At 40.5% G+C, this 19,941-nt stretch overlaps 1 protein-coding gene across 2 annotated transcripts in view; it reads left to right on the top strand.

The window, feature by feature from the left end:
• Positions 1-19,941, top strand: part of LRCH1 (leucine rich repeats and calponin homology domain containing 1) — a 193,609-nt gene that overhangs the window by 80,775 nt on the left and 92,893 nt on the right. For both annotated transcript variants that reach the window (XM_081214565.1, XM_081214566.1), the window contains exon 2: positions 12,890-13,034. In XM_081214565.1, coding sequence (XP_081070691.1) covers positions 12,890-13,034 — 145 coding nt within the window. The remainder of the gene's footprint in view (positions 1-12,889; positions 13,035-19,941) is intronic.

Genomic DNA, 19,941 nt, shown 5'->3' with positions numbered 1-19,941 from the left:
GTCTTTGCCTTACTTCCGGCCCTTCTCATTTCTCACCTGGATTTTTGTCGCCACTCTTTTTAACCGTGCATCCCTGCTGAACATCAACCCCGTGTGCCCCAGCCATAATGCCAGTGACAGTTCCTCAGCGAGCTGCCCCGTCCCTCCATTCTTCAAGTGGGCTGCGCCTGTTGGTCTGGAGTGAATTATCCGTGCTACCTCTGGTGGTCACCCAGACACTTGTCCAGAGACTCAGCTTACAGGTCAATGCCTCCTTGAAGCCTTTCTCAGCCTTTCAGACAGAAATGATATTTAACCATGCTGATAAAGATAGATCTAATTCATTGTACATTTTCTTTGATTTCTCTTCCTCCCCTGTTGGACCCTGAGTTACTTGAGGTTATGAATTGAGTGTTCAATTCATGTTGCTCATACAACATCTGGCATGTTGTGCCCAGCTTGTAGAGACATCCAGTAAATGACTGAGTGAGTGTAGATGGTTTTACTCGTGGTGGGAAGGGATAGGGAAGATGCCACACAGCCTTGGGAGTCGCCCCCCCCCCCCCCCGCTGGCCAGCATCTGTGACTTACTGCTGAGTAGGCTCACCTGTGATGACTTTGCTTGGCTCTCTCTAGTTAAATATGTACTCTGGGACCAGAGCTGTAAACTATAAGCCAATACTTTTTTTTTCATCTCTATGTTGAGCTTTTTTTTTTTTTTTTTTTTTTTAATGCGGTACGCGGGCCTCTCACTGTTGTGGTCTTTCCCGCTGTGGAGCACAGGCTCCGGACGCTCAGGCTCGGCAGCCATGGCTCACGGGCCCAGCCGCTCCACGGCATGTGGGATCTTCCCGGACCGGGACACGAACCTGTGTCCCCTGCATCGGCAGGCGGACTCTCAACCACTGCGCCACCAGGGAAGCTCTATGTTGAGCTTTTTGATAAGCAAAGGTACTGAGGTTGGACATGACCAAATGAACACAGTGAAGTATACACCTTCTCTCGGGCATTTGTATGCACTGTGGCTGTCCCAGCCGTCTCACTTTCAGTTCACGACCACAATCTTCAAGTCACCCGGCGCTCACTCTATGTTCGTCTAGTGATGTCACTTTCCTGCTCTCTTATTGACGACTTCAGACTTTGTCTCTCCTAAAACCGTTAACATCTTCTCCTCCCTCCCTCCCTCTTAGCTATTTGGGCTTGCAGGAAATCAGAAGGGAACTTGGCTGTGTGCCCACCACCCTATCCTCTCAGTTATCTGCATCTGTGCCCAAATCCGCTCGCTGCCTTACCTCCGTTGCTGGAGAGGAATTGTCCACGTCCCTATGGAAGGCTGCCACCTCCACCTTCTTAAGATCATCACACTGGTTCCCTCTGCTGGAGCCCCACAGGGTTCCCCGGTGTCCCTGCCGTATGGCCCCTCCTCCCACCTTAGGGCTCTTCCATTTGCTGTTCATCTGGGGGAGAGGCTCATCTCCCCAGATGTTCCCATGACTTCTCTTCCTTCCTTCAGCTCTTCACTCATTTTCACTTTATTGGTGAATTCTCCCTGGTCATCCTGTTCAAATTTGCAGTCCCCTGTTCCAGACTTCCTATTTCTTTATTCTACTTTATTTTTCTCTATTAGTTTTGTTTAGGTCACACCCCACTAGAATGTAAGCTCTGGAGGGCAGGGATTTTGCCAGTGTTCACTGCTTTTTGCCCACTGCTCAGAACTATTCCTGGTACCCAGTGGGTGCACAGAAAGTATTTGTTGAGTGACTCTGTTGCGAAGAAGCTTTCCCAAACAGAAAAGCATAATAAATTGTCTTTTTCCCTCTCTTAAAACTATAGGCTTCATTTGAAATTTCAAGTTTCAATTTTATCCAAAAGATAACAAAGTTGAATTTAAAATTCCCCCAAATAATGTGTCTATTTTCAAAGAAGGACAGACAAATGAAACAATAATTTAAGGCTGCTCTGAGCATTTTTATACACATAAAATGTCATTAGTGGTAAAAATAGTATTTTTATTATGTATTAGAAGATTACTATGGATTTTCAAATAGACTGATGTATAAGACTGGCTTTCTTATGGAATATTACATTTAAATATTATAGTAACTTTAGATTTCTTGAATCATATCTACTTAAAAATATCACTAGCAATATCTTTAAGGTTTTTTTTTAAAAAATTAAGCTTGTGGTAATGATTCCTCCTTTGACATTATCAGCAATATGTTGAAACGGGCTCAGAATTTGTGGGTAGCTTTTAAAATTTTGTCTCATTTGAGATTAATCAACCACTGATATAATTGATATCATATGATATAAATTTCGAATTCTGTATGATTTCTATTTCAAAGTGATGGCTATTACCCTCACTCTCCTTGATGTTTAATGCAAGTATTTGGGGAACTTGAATAATGGATTATCTGGCTAGTAGAACTGTGATTTAGTTCAGAGTTAATAAAAGGAAAGATTCATTTCTTTATCTTAGAACTCTTTAAAAATGTACTAATGTGTTTCCATGCCAGTTAGAAAGTCTCTTGGAGGGTCTATAATTTTATCTTTGATAATTAAAGATCTTACATGGTCTCATGCCTGAGATTATTTACAACATTGCAAAAAACAATAATATTTGATTTGTCTCTAAAAACCTCCTTTTAATGAGAGGCCAAATCAATAATAAAAAATATAAAAGCCTTCCATCCTCTTTACCTTGGGGGGTAATATTAACTTTCCTAATGTTGTTATTTGCTATTTTAAAAATACATAATAAAAGAATCTAATTAATTGATGTTTATAGTTTTCTGACGTTCTGTAGACTCTTTCACAGTATATTTGATTTCAAAAGCTAACAAAGGTAAAAATCCTGGAAAAAAATTATGGCAAGGTCATTTTTATTATAGAGGGCTTTCTTTCAGCAAATAACATTTCTTTTATGGTTAAGAGTTTTTTTTTTAATAAATTTACTTATCTGTTTATTTTTGGCTGTTTTGGGTCTTTGTTGCTGTGCATGGGCTTTCTCTAGTTGTGGCGAGTGGGGGCTACTCTTCGTTGCAGTGCGCGGGCTTCTCATTGCAGTGGCTTCTCTTGTTGCGGAGCACCGGGCTCTAGGCGCGCAAGCTTCAGTAGTTGTGGCGCATGGGCTTAGTTGCTCCGCGGCATGTGGGATCTTCCCAGACCAGCACTTGAACCCGTGTTCCCTGCATTGGCAGGCGGATTCTTAACCACTGCACCACCAAGGAAGCCCCTGGTTGAGAGTTTTAATATTTATGTAATCAACTCACAACTGTGCCTTGTTTCATTCTGGGTAGTAAACCTGGAATGATAGTAAACTCCAGCCAGACTGAGGCCATGGAGTTCAAGGTTGGCCACTCTGTCTTCCTCCCTGCTCCCTGCTCTGTTCACAGAAAGTCCACTCTCTTCCTTTAACTCCAATACACTCATGTGAGTTGGAGCCCTTAGAGCCCTTGGGACTCACTTTCTTTGCATTCCCCAGTTACTCATTGTGCAGCACTTGCCAGATCCCTTAATCCCTAGTAACTAGTTTTCCTCTAGTTACAATGTGACAGAGACTATCCATGAACTGGCTGGTGAGTGATTGTCATCAGCTGCTCAACTTTAGTCCAGCAGCAAGGTATTTGTTTCATTTTAAGTACTTGATCATGTGCTTTACTGAAGTGCTCTTTGAGCTCTAGAACCTCACAGGGAAAGCTCCAGAGACTCTGTTCTCCCTCTTGCACCCCAGAGAACCCAAGGGCTCCTGCCCCGCTCACAGCACCTGAGCAGTTGCCCTTAGTCTGACCTGCCGGAGGCTGGCACGCACACTCCCTTTTCCCCGCCTGGGGTCTCAGCACAGCCCCCTGCTGTGTCTCCTTTGGGCTCCCCTGCACCCTCGGGGGCCCCCGTTCCTGCGTTATCTGTGACTGTGCCTCTTCTCACATGTCTCTCTAGACTTTTACCATTGGGCTCTGTGTCTCTCTTCCTTTCTGCTCTGTGAGATTGTTAAAGCCGAAGCCATGCCCTCATTCATTTCTTTTCTCAACTGTCATTTGTTGAGTTCCAGGCACTGCTATTCACTCTTCTTCCCAACATTTATGAGGTGCAGTTGTATCAAGCACACAACAATGGTTGGCAGTGTGATGAGTGTGTCTGTGTATATAGATCAGTGGATGGAGCTAGAGAACACTGTTAGGTAAGGTAAGTGCTGATTTAGCGGTACTTGGTCGTAGAGCTGCCTAATAACGTTGATGGTGTAGATGTGCCATCTGTCCCTGTGTCATTCCCCAAAGTTGTCCCCTTCACTCTGGCTTCCAGCCTGGCATGGTTAGTCATTTCTGTGATTCTGGGAAATTGTAAGTTCCAGGGTAATGTTTGTATTTTGTGACCATTTTAAAAAGCATTCTTTGTTTTCAATTGTGATAAAATAACATGTAGCATAAAATTTACTGTCTTAACCATGTTTAAGTGCCCAGTTCAGTGGCATTAAGTACGTTCATGTTGTTGTGTACTGTCACCATCGTCCATCCGCAGAACTCTTTTCACCTTGCAAAACTGAAACTCTATACCTACTAAATAATAACATCCTGCCTTCCCCCAGCTTCTGGCAACCATCATTCTACTTTCTGTCTCCATGAGTTTGACTACTTCAGGAACCTCGTATAAGTGGAATCATACAGTATCTGTCTTTTTGTGACTGGCTTATTTCACTTAGCATAATGTCCTCAAGGACATATGGTGGCATATGGCAAACTTTCCTCCCTTTTTAAAGCTGAATAATATTCCATTGTATGTATAGACCACATTTTGCTTATCCATTCATCCTTCGATGGAGATTTGGGTTATTTCTACCTTTTGACTATTACAAATAATGCTACTTAAAGCAACCATGTTCTATGAGAAAATTAGCATTTTCCTTTCAAATTAGTTTTTCTCATTTTAAAGATTATTACTGTTGATGGGCTGTTTTTATTATGTCTCAGAGCAAAAGTTCTGTTTAAGCAAATGGGAAATGATTCATTAGCTAAACAGAATCACTAGGGAATGGGTCATTTCAGAGAAACTGTAACCACCTAAAATGTTTTTGTTTTGAGTAATTTTACACAAAAACATTAAAAATAGACATTGCCCTGCTCTCTTGAACAGAACATTTGAAAGACAGTTTAGGGCTTCCCTGGTGGTGCAGTGGTTAAGAATCTGCCTGCCAATGCAGGGGACACAGGTTCGAGCCCTGGTCCGGGAAGATCCTACATGCCGTGGAGCAACTAAGCCCGTGCGCCACAACTACTGAGCCTGAGCTCTAGAGCCCGTGCACCACAGCAAGAGAAACCACTGCAATGAGAAGCCCATGCACCACAACGAAGAGTAGCCCCAGCTCACCTCAACTAGAGAAAGCCCGTGAGCAGCAACAAAGACCCAACAGAGCCAAAAATATATAAATAAATTTAAAAAGACAGTTTAATTCCCAAATATGTTAACTATTGCTAGGTTATTCAGCATTGTGGGTATTATTTTGGTGCTACTAGTACATTGTGCTATAATATTTAGAAGGGCTCTGACCATTACATTTAAAAGACTTAAATTTTAATATGTCTGTATATTTCACTCTTTGTTACTATGTTTGTTTTAGAAGCACACTTTCTTATGGGTACCTCGCTTTAAAAAATCTATTTGTTGCTTCTGAAATGCAGTGGGACTGAAACAGTCAATAATAGCATTTGTTAGAATTGTGTTTAAGAGTAAAAGCTTCTGAGTGAGCCTTTCAGAGATTCTTTAAGTAAAATGATTATACTTTGGAACAGGAATTTCCCGCCACCCGCCAATTCCATCTGCGGTGGTCTTTTAAAATATTATTTCCTCATTTTTTTGGCAACACTTTGGATAGGAGAAGTACAATAAAGAAATCAATTTTTGCTATCAACATTTCAGTAATGCAGTTGTTCAGGAAAAGGCCACCTATAGGTAATTACCTCTTTAGTACTTTGTGGGCTTAATAGGTATCAGCTGCTAATAAATTCACCAGGCCAAGAGGCTGTCATTTTATATCCTTTTTGGCATTTCCCAAGACTAATTTCTATATCTTATTTCCTCCTTCAGCTTGGGAAAGGGAGCCTTCAAACCAACTTATAGGTTCTTCACTCATAATACACAATTGTTTTTTTCTATTCTTTCATCTCTGATTTATTATTATCATGAGGCATTTGTACATATGGTGTGCTTCATGTGCTTGTCAGCTAGATTTTAAACTCCTTCCCAGCCCAGGCCTTTTTTCTTGCTAGAAATACTGCATTTGGAACCCAGCATTAGCTAACATAATGATAGAGACTATTCTTAGAGTCCTTCCCTCTGTGCCAGGTGCTGCTCTAAGGACTTTATATGTATCATCTCATTTAATCCTTCCAATAATTCAGCGGAGCCAGTACTATTATTATCCTCGTATTACAGGCAAAGAAACTGCGGCATAGAGAAATTAAGTAATTATTTCCAAGTCTACACACTAAGTGGTGGAATCAGGATTTGAACTCCAGCTGTCTGACCTAAGAATCTGCTTTCCTACCACATTTATTCAATGAATATTTATTAAGCTCTTACTGTCTACCGGTGAACAATGTAAAGATCCCAGCCTTCATGGAACTTTCATTCTAGTAGAGGAAGAGAGAAAATAAACAACCAAAATACATGAGTAAATTGTATGCTATTTTAGAAGGTTATCCAAGTGCTAAGACAAAAAAGAAAATGTAGAACAGAGGGAGGGGGGTTAAGATGGACATGCTGACATTTTAAGTAGGTAATCAGGGAGGACTTCATGGTTCATATGGAGGAATTGTTTAACAAATCTCTAGTGTTTGACAAGATTTTTTTTATTGATCTCTTAGAGATGTAGCATGAAATCTTGGTTGACTCACTCGAAACTTTTATGAATCCTCTAACTAGTTCTGCCTGGTTAACACTGGAAGTGTCTGCTGGTTTTATCTCCAGAGTCAAGGGTGAGTCAGCCCATGGGCTCTGCTTCACTTCCTGGAGTAGGCTCCCTTACTCCAGAGCATTTCCAAATGTGCAGTTGTCCCGGGAGTGCCCCGTGGGGGCTGAATCACGGGGCTGGATGGGGTGTCTGTGCTGAAAGAGGAGGGGCAGTCCGACACCCAAGGACATTGTGGAGCGCTCCCCTGTAGAAGAATATAGCTGAGATTCTTCTGGAGAGACCCCTGCCTACCTAGAAGAAAAGGGATATGGATTGTCCAGACAGGGCAAGCGGCCCCAGACCATCCTTCCACCCAAGGATTATCTCTGAACAGTGGACCCAGGAGGGACCAAGCAAGAGGGTGCAGATGGCCTGGCAGAGTGTCCCTTCAGTACAAGGAAGACATTGGGTCCTGTATGCTTGTCTGTGGGTCAGGGGTTTAGATTTATATGTGAAGGACACATATTTCACCCAATTATTGAGACATCATGATAGGTGCTAATAGGCTAAACTTAAACTTCCACGATAACATGTTTATCCTTCAACTCAAAACATGTCTCATTTGGTCCTTTCGGAACTGGGCATGATTCGACCGCCAGTGATCAGGCCTTTTCTTCTGACCAGAAAGCAAGACGTTGCAAATGAGGTTGCCAGCTGTGCTGGTCCATTAGGCTTCTGCTGGCGGCTGTGGCGGCTGATAGCTCAGCATGTCGTGGGTGGAGTGGGAGGCCTCGTCCAGTCCCTCCTGAGGCACCACTTTCCTTTTTTATACAAAAACAACATCGTGCCTCTGAGGGTGCTGACTGCATACCAGATTCCACTGACTGTTTTTCTACCCTCCTCTGCTCATTTTTATTCCTTTGGCTACTTTATTTTAGGGCTTTGCAAAGTTTGTTTTGGCCGGGTCGAAACTTATTGTTTTATTTCTGGCTGTTCTGCTCTCATGTGAACGTTTCAATTAAGAAGCAGACACGAGGAGGACGTGGTTCTGGAGTTCCGGTTTGCTGCCCGGCTGTTTGCCCAGAGCTGCGGTGGACCCCGATCCCCGGGGCCAGGCTAGACCGCCGGGCAGGTTTCCAGCAAGGAAGGACGGAGTCCAGCTTGGGGGTAGGCAGCCGGGCACCATGACACATGCTCTTCTTCCTGGAGAAAATATTAGGACCTGGTCAAAGATCATTTACTTTTAGTCCGGAGCTTTGGGATCATTTAATGCCTTCTGATCAGGCATCAGAAACAGATCTGTTATTATTATTATTTTTTTAATTAGAGATACGCACAAGAACAGCTGACCTTCCCTAATCACAGTCCTACAAGGTCGACCCAGCAGTGGTTCAGAACTACCTACTGGTTTAGTTCTTGCCTCTGCTACTTACTAGCTCTGTGACCTCAGTCAAGTTACCTAACCTCTCTGGGCCTTGGTGTCCACACATACCAGGGAGTTATAACAGCACCTGCCTCCCTAGGTTATGGTGAAGATTCAGTGAGGAAAAAACCAGATTTTCTCTGATCGTAGCCACCCGATGATATGAAAACTCTATTGCAGATCGGATTTTTGTCGCTCTAATTGTATCCAAAAAACAGTTGAGTTGGAATTTAGAGTAAGAATCTAATTGAGCAGTGGTTAACTCTGGATTGGCACAGGCTTTCTTTCCCAAGCCTGTTGTCTAAACCGGATCCTTCCTGGGCCTGATGGCCTGCTCCCAGGAGAGCGCCACCTATTGGTGGGTCTTGCTTTAGGTAGGAAGACGAGAGGGTGGATCACCGGTGTTTCCCCTGGGATAGTGGGGATCAACTGGATATACAGGGATGCCCAAGTCACACCCTAGTACTTCTGGCCATGGACCCCAGGCTTCAGGATTTTTAAAAGTGATTCCAGTATACCAACGAGATTGAGAAATACTAGGCAAATACTTTATTTAGGGAAATAGCTCATAAGTGGGTTCATTTATACCTCCATGTATTTATAACAAAATTAGAGAAATAAACAACAAAAATAAACACAAATTCCTCATTGCTATTTATCTCTAGTTTAAAAGCTTACTTATCTTTCTATCACTCAGGAAGTACTGGGCTTTTCACAGCTCCTGACCCGTTTGCCCAAGCTGGTTTGGGTTGTATTTCAAAATAAAGATACAAATTGCCTCCTTAACACTTGCCTGTTATCTTTGAGCTCTTATTCTTTCTGTCTTTGCTGAGTTGGAGAACCTTCATTGCTCCCATCTTGGTGTGTCTTTAGTCATGACTGGGACAGCCAGGCTCCTGTTTGAGCTCTCTCTGCCTCTGGCATGGATCTTCCCTTTCAAAGTCGCAGTTAGGGACACTCACATCTGTGTGGGCACCATGAACTGACTGTCTGCTCACGTCTTTAATTACAACTAAGTCCTGGATCTCTTCCTCCTCCTCCTTTGTGTGTGTGTGTGTGTGTACGTGTGTGTGTTTTAAAAGAGGGACCAGACCCCATTTTAGTTCTTTGCTTTCAGCTGTTAGGAAGAATTTTGAACAAACTGGTATGTCATTTGTTCCATTGTTTATAATCGGATTATCCACTCTGGATTATCAAAGTCAAAACATCTTAATCTAGACTGACTTCCCCAGCCTTTCTGGGCATCTTTCCCACTGCGGGTTAGTGGATGCCCAAGGATCCAAGATGATTTCTGCGTGAGCCTAAGTAAATTATAGGAAAGCAAACCTGCTCGTTTTTTCGCACCCTCTTTTTCTCTTCCAATAAGAAAGTTAGTTGAGAATTAAATGATATTCAGACCCAAGCAGGAAAAGTAAGTCACGTATTTGAAAACTCATTCTAAACTCTTTAGTAAAACAGAGTGCTTATGTAAGATTAGGATAACTGGCAGTTGAAGCCAGAGTTTCTACTTAACCAAGTTTCCTATAGCCACTTCCAGAATTTAGCCCATCAGGTGACATATTGTTTTCATTACTTTCTCTTTTGAACTTAATGTTTATAACTTTCTTATCCTCTGAGTCTTTACACAAAACATGTTGACTCTGTTTTTATTGCATTTTGGGCAAATAAAAATGCAGTGAAGATTTAATCACCGTATCTTCCTAATAATCTAGCTGTGGGACACATCATGATCTTGCAGAGTGGTCTCACGTGGGGAACTCAGTCAGGCCTTGCAGTTAGACATACTTAGGTGTGAGGATGATTACTTATTTCTGTGGCTTTGGACAAGTCACATAAGCTTTCTGAGCCTAGTTTCCTCATCTTTAGGTTGGTGGTGACACTGCTCCTTGCGTTGGTTTAAATGAGGTACTAGATGCAAAGCTCCAGGCATAAAGCCTGGCTTGATGGAAGTGCTCAAGGGATGATAACATCTACCCATCTGGATTTTAGCTCTTTATTAGTACTTTTTTTTTTAAAGCACAATTAGAACCTTTTACCTTATGGTTCAATTCAGGGTTTATGCCTTTCATCTTTCAAATGATAAACTTTTTTAAAGTAGCCCTCTGTGTTTCTCGTTTATGCAGAAATCATGTACTTAGTAAATGTTGATGAAAATGTCAATAATCTGGGTAGCCATGCTAAACAAACAGGAAAGGAAAACTTTTGTTTCTTTCTGTTTTTCAGCTTTGTTTTAATTTAATCTAGGCAACTGTTTCTATTGATACACAGGCATTGAAAGAATCTAAGCTACATGTAGGTTTTGTAATTTCTTCCTTTTTAATTTAGAAACTGCTACACAAACCCAGGATAATAGGAGTGTGTTGCATATGTAAATTCTCAGTAACTCCGCGGACACGGAGGTCTGTTCATTTGGCTAGCATTGTAGGTTTGGGCGTGACAGGTGCCCACCATTAACACCTTATAACTTTATTTATAGTGGATAATATAATACTCTCAAAAAAAGAATTCCTGGAAAAATACAAAATAGCTCAATTAAAGGATTAGGGCGATACTGTTGGCCAGACCCTGGACAGCTGATAGTTTTACATGTGATTTTCCTATTGAAATTCTCAGAGACCTTAAAAGAAGTTTACTGCGATGTGAATCATAGAAGAAGGGGAAGGGAAAACAAGGATGAAAGTGGAGAGATGATCATGTACTATTTCATATTTCACTCTTTTTATATGATGAATTGTTGAAATAATTTTTTTTTTGCGGTACACAGGCCTCTCACTGTTGTGGCCTCTCCCGTTGTGGAGCACAGGCTCTGGACGCACAGGCTCAGCGGTCATGGCTCACGGGCCCAGCCGCTCCGCGGCATGTGGGATCTTCCCGGACCGGGGCACGAACCCGTGTCCCCTGCATCGGCAGGCGGACTCTCAACCACTGCGCCACCAGGGAAGCCCCTGAAATAATTTTTTAAAATCCTTATATTCCTAGAATAAATCCCACTTAATCATAGTATGTTAATCTTTTTATATAAGTGCTTACTTCTGTTTGCACATTTTTAATTTAGGATTCACATCAGTATTTGGAAAGGAGATTCATATGTAGTTTCCCTTTTGTGTACTTTCTTTGTTGGGTGATGGTATCAATATTATACCTTGCTGTTTAAATAAGAATTTGGAAACTTCCCTTCCCTTCATATGGTTTGAAATGGTTTAAGTATTATCAGAATTATCCCTTAAAAGTTTCCTGGAATTCCCCCTCTGAAGCAATCTAGACCTGTTTTTGTTGAATTATGTGTTTATCTATTGGAAGGTCAGTCAGCGAGGTAGCTTTTTGACTTATATTTCATTATAATATTGACCTATTTAAGTCCCTCACCCACATAGTGTGATTCCTTAAGTGTATCTGAAATATTATTTACTGAACATCTTCAACTCATACTGATTAAGCCCCTGCTAAATAAGGGTGAGGTGCTCTGCTGTTGTTCAGTTACTGTTTTCAAGAGTTGGTGGCTCTTTTTTATATCCAGTGTTTCATGGCATTTCACAATCATGTTTACCATTCCCAGATTTGGACGTTAAGGATGATTCCATATTTTTATTGTTGAGATGGTGATACTGTAAACTGTACTGTATGTTTACATTACTCTGTTGACCATTATTACTGTCTTTGGTACACTTGGCAAGGGAGCCAGTTTTACTGAAGGTCATGCGGCATAGTATCCATCCTTCATAGACAAACTGATTTATCTCTTTCTTGTACATTGTACATGCTCAGTAATTCTAGTGAATGAAATACTTTAGTATCTACTATGTGTTTGTTTGGGAAAGGTATAAAAGACATGTTCTGAGAGATAATATGTCATGAATGCAAAATTGAATTGAATAAATGAAATATTAAGGTAACTATGTATATTCAGATATATTAAAGGATTCAATTTTACATATTTGTCCAGGGGAAAAATAATTTTCAGATGGAGCGAAAAGTAAATGTTGATTCGGTTGCCCTTATACATGGCCTGAATTTACAAATTAACATAAAGAGCTAGGACTTCCCTGGTGGCGGAGTGGTTAAGAATCCGTCTGCCAATGCAGGGAACACGGGTTCAAGCCCTGGTCTGGGAAGATCCCACATGCCGCGGAGCAACTAAACCCGTGCACCACAACTACTGAGCCTGCTCTCTAGAGCCGGCGAGCCACAACTACTGAACCCACGTGCCACAACTACTGAAGCCCGCGTGCCTAGAGCCCTGCTCTGCAACAAGAGAAGCCACCGCAATGAGAAGCCTGTGCACTGCAACGAGGAGTAGCCCCCGCTCGCCACAACTAGAGAAAACCCACGCGCAGCAACAAATAAATAAATTTATTTTTAAAAAGTAGAGTTAAAACTGTTTCAGCAGTATTTTTGCTTTTCTATATGAATTGGGCTATACAACGCTAGGAAACGGGAATCACAACGCCATAGTAACAGTGGTGCAAAAAATGATAGTGTTGATCTAAATGTAGATGATAATGTTTATTTTAAAATGTGTTAAGGAAAAAGTATTGATAGTTGATAAGATTGTATTGGATTATGTTGAGTTATTAACAAGATATTTTTTCCTTTTCTCATAGATTTATCTAAAAACAGACTGGTTGAAGTTCCAATGGAATTGTGCCATTTTGTATCACTGGAAATTCTTAATCTGTATCATAATTGTATCAGAGTCATTCCGGAGGCCATCATTAATCTGCAGATGCTGACTTACTTAAATTTAAGGTAGGTTGACTATAAAGGTTATAATCAAATTCGATGAAAAAAAATAACTGCATTTCCATCAGTTTTTTTTCTTTTTTTCTCTTTGATCTTTTCTGATCACCCTTTGAAGTAAATCACATGAAGATTATTGAAGAAATATCTTTTCTAATACATTTGTGGTGCCGTTAATTTCATTTTTGGCACTAGATTTCTCTGAATGTCAATAGGACAAGATGTTTTGGTTTCTTAAAATAATTTATACAGCATCATTTATATATTTTGACTGTTTGGTACTTGGAAACTTGTTGGTATATTTTCTTCGGGTATTGATGTAGATTTTGCAGGAGGAAGGATGAAGGAAGTGGAAAAGGTTTGGGGGTTGGGACACATTAGGGCCTTGCAGGTTTGGGGGATTATTGGTGCCATTAGATTTGCTACCCAGCTCCGACTGAGCCTGTTCACTTAAGGCCACCGGAGAAAGTTAAGGAGGAGCACTGAGCAACTCCAGCAAGATATAAAATTTGCTGTCTTTAGCCCATTAAATTAGGTCAGTGTTTGCTGAGGATGGGTCAGTGGTCTGTATTGACTCTGATTAAGCACAACACAGTGTAACCTATTAATGCACTAAGTAGCCCTGAAGTTAAAAAAACTATTTTAAGGTCTAACTTTTAGACTTTGCTGCTGTGACGGTCAACTTCTCTGGCCAGATTTTGACTCCCGGTTTCCTAAATTCTTGACTCACATCTGGGATGTCAGGAGAGAAAGTGAGCTGTTTTATCAAATCTATCTCTACTATTAAAACAAAGTTGCAAAGTTCAAAGCCTTTGTGCAGCCTCCACTCTTGTCAGTTGCATTATCTTAATGTGCAAAGAGTGGCACCTAACTAGCAAGGCTTGTGCTGTGTAACAATATGCCAAACTTTAAACGGCAGGATTCCCAATAAACCAGGTATAGCATTAATTTATGATAGATAATAATGTTTATTTTTTTAGGGTTTTTGTTTTTTGTTTGTTTGGGTTGACCACTGAGAGTTAGGAGTCTTCTGCAGCTTTCTTTGCAGTCAAAAATGGGTTTCCATTGCATTTCACTAGGACTGCATATCTTTTCCCTTGGGAGTGAAAAGTAAATCTTGGTCATGTTTTTAAGTGGCTCTTACTTATTTTTGATAAATAAGGTGTAGGTTACTATTAGGGTAATCTAGAGGCTCAACATCATATGTAACTTTCATTTTTCCAGGTTTCTAGTTCATTTGAGTTTTCTTGTGTAAGAACCATTCATGCTATTTCTTCTGCAACAGAATGTTGATTACCTTGTTGCCTGATGGAACCAGTAGAGTGGTGTCTACAGATATTGGCTCATTATCTCCCTAAAACATCTGCCTTCTAATCCCAACCCATATAGGGGAAATAACCCAAGAGCTATGTAGTTGGTCTGTTTACTTCACTTACCGACTCCTGACACTTTCACCTCCAGCAGCCCTGCATGCAGCAAGTAAATAGATTTAACTTTGCATTGTTGTTTTAAATATATATACACTGAGAAACTTTTGGATATAGATGACATATTTCTTCTGGCATGATGTAAACTATAAAATTCTACAAATACTAGAGAATCTAATCTTAACTTTATATTTTGCTTTAAAAGCATTAATAAACTTTGTTTTGGTAGGGTGATTTTTATGTTGAGCCTAGTTGAGTGTAGAATAATGTTGCTGTCTTGAGATGGTAGAAAGACTATATTGGAATATGAATCTCAGGAGCCTTTAATTCAAGAACAGAGAGAATTTGTTGAAACTGACAATGGTTGAAGAGGAAGTGTATGGAGTATTGTAAACAAAGTTTTGTGATGAAGTTCTAAGTAAAGGAAAGGAATAAAGGGATCATTAAGCACTCAACTTTTTAAAGTTTGTTTTCTGCTTGTAGTGGTTTGCTTTCTCATTCCGTTTAATATCTCTTTATCTTTGGTCCTATTTATATAGCTCATTTTTATTTTGTTTTGGTTTTCTTTGCTCACATCTCCTACTTTTTTTTTTTTTTTTTGTGGTACGCGGGCCTCTCACTGTTGTGGCCTCTCCCGTTGCGGAGCACAGGCTCCAGAAGCGCAGGCTCAGTGGTCATGGTTCACGGGCCCAGCTGCTCCGCGGCATGGGGGACCTTCCCGGACCGGGGCACGAACCCATGTCCCTTGCATCGGCAGGCGGACTCTCAACCACTGCACCACCAGGGAAGCCCCGACATCTCCTACTTTAATATTACCATGTGTTAAGACATATTCTCTAGTGTTGAACTCTTTAAAGGAATTGATAACTAAATGGAAAAGATTAAGAAAAAGTATGTCTCTTATTTTTCAGAGATACTGTATCAGGGTATATGAAAAATGTATGTATGTCCTCTAATCTCTTTGAAAGCCAGGTACTATATATACGTATATAACTATTATTACTTTTTTAAATACATTCACTAGGTTTTAAAAAAAATATTTACTTGTTTATTTGGTTGCGCCAGGTCTTAGTTGCAGCTCACTGGTTCCTTAGTTGCAGCACATGGGCTCCTTAGTTGTGGCACACGGTCTCCTTAGTTGTGGCATGTGAACTCTTAGTTGCAGCATGCATGTGGGATCTAGTTCCCTGACCAGGGATCAAACCCAGGCCCCCTGCATTGGGAGCGTGGAGTCCTATCCACTGCGCCACCAGTGAAAGTCCCTATACATATATAATTATTTTTGATGCCTTCTATCAAATTTACTTCATGAATGTAAATGTGTAATATAAAATAGTAACATAGGGCAATCTGTAAAATGACCAGGAGATGGTCATCTTGTTTATACAATTATAAGGCCTTTAATTCCTGTTTGATTATTGGGTTTAGTTGAAACATGTCCTCTAGGAATTGGACCCTTGGAATTGAGTTATTTCTCAGTTTGGGAATAATTTAAGGTGGAATGTTATATTTGCACAAAAGATTTATTTGTAGCTTGTGAAGTGGTAGGTGACTTACCTGTTTATCTCCAAATGTATAATAATATCTAGAAAATACCAGTGCCATCTAAATTGTAAGTCTTCTAAGATATGCTGAGTAATAACATCACATGATAGTCGTGTTGTCTATGTGAGTTTTTCCTGTCTTCAAACTCCCACCTCCACTCCCACACCCCACCTCCCCCCCAAGCTGGTAACCAGGAGGAATTTAGAATGTTGTGCTTGTGTGTGATCATGACAGATGTCCCCTTCATAACAACCAGGGTTGAGCACTGTGGCCTTTTCATGTCTTTTCTACCCCTCATGAAAACTAAGTCAACAAAATAAAAGGTATTTCTTCTTGGGTATGGTGAAGAGGCATGGTGGAATTCTGTTGACTCTTGGCCTTTGGAGGAGAAACTGCCAATCCATTTAACTGCAAAAGAAACAAGGCACTCAGGATGCTGCAAAAGGACTGCTTTGTAGGAGAGCTGCTGAGTCCCCTTCAATCTAATTTTTTTTCTGTGATAGTTACAAATGAGATATAATGGCAGTGAGAAAAAACTCATTCTGTTTTTTAGTAGTCCATTTGATTGAGTGATTGATTATTTTTTAATTGAAGTATAGTTGATGTACAGTATTATATGTTACAGGTGTACGACATAGTGATTCACAATTTTTAAAGGCTGTGCTCCATTTATACTTATAAAATATTGGCTGTTTTCCCCGTGTTGTACAATATGTCCTCGTAGCTTATTTATTTTATACATAATAGTTTGTACCTCTTTATTTCCTACCTCTATATTGCCCCCCACTTCCCTCTTCCTACTGGTAACCTCTAGTTTGTTTTCTATATCTGTGAGTCTGTTTCTTTTTTATTATATTCACTAGTTTGTTTTATTTTTTAGATTACACATATAAACAATATCATAACAGATTTTGAAAAGACATTTTCTAGACAGAAGCATTTAATCAAATCAAGCACTTAATCAAATTGTCACTAATTTAGATGTGTTGGGGAAGTCTGTATAAATTTCAGAAAATTAAAGAAATACTGTAAATTACTTTTGAGCACACAGTGTAGACTGGCTCAGGTATAGCATGGTGTGAAACGGTTTTAACAAATAGGCAAGTTCAGTAGGCTTTATCAATAAATACCCCGAACACTTTCTTTTCTGTAGTGCTTAGGATTTTTCCTCTTATTTCTATTAGCCAGAGAAAAAGAGTTGCTCGATAAAATAGTGCAGAGAAGCTGCTTTTCAAGTTCCACAGATTTCATGTTTCTATACTTAAAATTAAACATGATCTCACTGTGTTTTTAACATTTTTCTCTTTTTAAATAAATCACAGGTAGAAATTGCTGATTTTGTATGTTCCAAAATAAGAGAGATATCCTATGAAGTGACTTTGAATGCATGGGAACCAGTCAAAATTGATTACACCCTCCAGGATACATTGCATGTTCCAGCCAAGTAAACAGTCATAAATGTTTGATGGTGTTGGCGATAATGATGACAATGGAGGTGATGGTGGTGGTGATGGTGAGTCACTGCCTCACCAGCTCCTTGGCTGACGGGATCTCTCAGCAACATTATCTTTAAATGTCAGATGGCTGCTTGGTGCCAGCAACCCAGTTCCCATCTTAGACTAGACACGGGTTTATTTAGCACATGGAAAGAAAACCTTCACTGTGAAACACAGTGAAAAACACTGAAGTGTTTTCTAGTTTTTCCTCTCGTGATAGAAATGTCCTGTTTGTGGAAAACATTAATTTACCACTGTTTATGTAGCCTGCGTCTGAGGAACTGGGCTTTTAATCTTTGCTTCTTGGTGTTCACAACAAAAGGTTATGTTGATTTAATGTATGTGCTACTGTGTCTCTTCCTGTTAGAAAGTGTCTTAATCCAAGAAATGTGGCCAAGAACAATAAAAGTGATTAAGCAAGACTTGTTCCTATATGGGAACAAACGCTTTGAACCTGGGTTACACAGGAAAGCCTCACAAAATGTAAAATCTGTTTTAAGTGGTTGGAGGGATTGTTGTTGATGAGACTCATGAAGAAAACGTACCTTAGAAAAACAGAAGAATCCACAGCAGAGAGGCTTTTGGCGGGTGTAATGGTGTTGTGAATGCAACTAAGAATAGGGAACTTAGCTTAAAAGTTTCATCTCAGAGAGGTTCTGGAATAGAAGCAGCCAGGAAATGCAAGTTCTTTACAGCATTTGACCGTAGTGCTTCCAGAACTCTCGGTGAGTGGTTTTACTTTCCTGGGGTGAAACGCACAGAGCCAGAAGCTGGTTTATTCATTAGAAGCCCCTTTCTCTCCCAGCCTCCTAGGAGTGGATGGTGAGGCCTTGTCTGTAGAGAAGGGGGCCGTCTCTTGAGCAAAATGTTATCACGCCATACAAGGAATCCTTTTTGGCTGCTTTTTCTGAAGCCTGGCATCCTTTTGGCTGCTAAACAAAGTGCAGAAAGAGCCAACTTCCTGATGGTTGTATAACCTGTATCCCCACATTCCTTTGGGGGTTCATTTGGAGAATTAATCTTTAAACCTCAGACTATAGCTCTGTATTTGCAGGGCTTGGGAGAAGCATCCTACATGCTAGGATTGCCTTAGAAAGCACAGATTTTATATTTTTTGTTCTGAACAAAAAATTAATTTTCATTGTTCCTAAGAATTTTGATTTTTATCCCTAGGAAATATACCTTCTCCTTGTGACTGACCTTTCTGAAGAAAGTCTCAGTTGTAGGATAGTATTTTTTTCTTTCTAGAAACAGAGAAAATGGACGATGTCTTCTTAAACTGGAAAAGGGGAGGAATTTTGCTCAGTTCAAACTTCTATCCCTCTTTCTTTTGTGAAGATCTTATCTCATTCAAAGGGGAAGGGAGAATATTTTAGTGTATATATTTTGGAACTGGCTTCTGGTGACTAGGCTGTGCTTTGTGAACTGGCAGTCAGCAGGAAGGCACCAAAACACAAGGAACCATGTTGGAATTTGGAAGTTGTCATCTTAAAATTTGAAGGTATTTTTCACAGAATGCTGGAGTTAGAAGTGGTCACCAGAGTCACCCATCGCAGGAGCAGCAACCTGTGGTTTAAGCCTTGCCTTTTCTAATGTGCTCACTGGGCATTTGTTTTTAAGGTGGAAGCTTGAGTAAACAGTCCCTAAAAATTTTAGTATACTTATAAATTACTGTGTCTGTAAAGTTATTGGCATTGGTAGTTGAAGGGCTTCATTAAATGCGAATGAGTTCGTAATAGGTATTTCTTATCAGATTCCATTCCTTTTAGTATAACCCATGCTTGGCAAGACTTCCAAAAGGGATTTTTCCATTCTACTCATCACCTGATTCCAGACGTTGCTTTAGATCAGTGTTTGTATTGAAAAAAAGAACAGAGAGACACAAAAGGGGCATTATAGCTTTGATAGCCAGACTGCTGTCAGAATGTGCTGGTTTTGTTTTCAGTGCTGCTTCTGATCTTAATAAAGCTTTTAAGATCTTTGTGCTGCAGATTTGCTTTCTGAAAATAGGGTGAACGCTCACTCCTAATTCATTGTATAGTTTTTTTTTGTTTTTTTTTTTTTTTTGCGGTACGCGGGCCTCTCACTGTTGTGGCCTCTCCAGTTGCAGAGCACAGGCTCCGGACGCGCAGGCTCAGCAGCCATGGCTCACGGGCCCAGCCACTCCGCGGCATGTAGGATCTTCCCGGACCGGGGCACGAACCCGTGTTCCCTGCATCGGCAGGCGGACTCTCAACCACTGCGCCACCAGGGAAGCCCTGTATAGATTTTTTGTTTATGGAAATTCTCAAAATTTTTTCTGTAAGCTCCAAATGAGCAAGCTGCAAGTTATGTTTATTTTTCTCATTAGACAGACCAGAGTCCTTTGAAACATTGCCACTTCATCAATCATCAACTTATATTTACTCCAAGAGCATTACAGTTTACCAAGTCTTATAACAAGTGATG

Source organism: Mesoplodon bidens, assembly GCF_964165515.1.
Source record: "Mesoplodon bidens genome assembly, chromosome: 17".
Taxonomy (NCBI): Eukaryota; Metazoa; Chordata; class Mammalia; order Artiodactyla; family Ziphiidae; genus Mesoplodon; species Mesoplodon bidens.
This window is presented reverse-complemented; position numbering and strand designations above follow the sequence as displayed.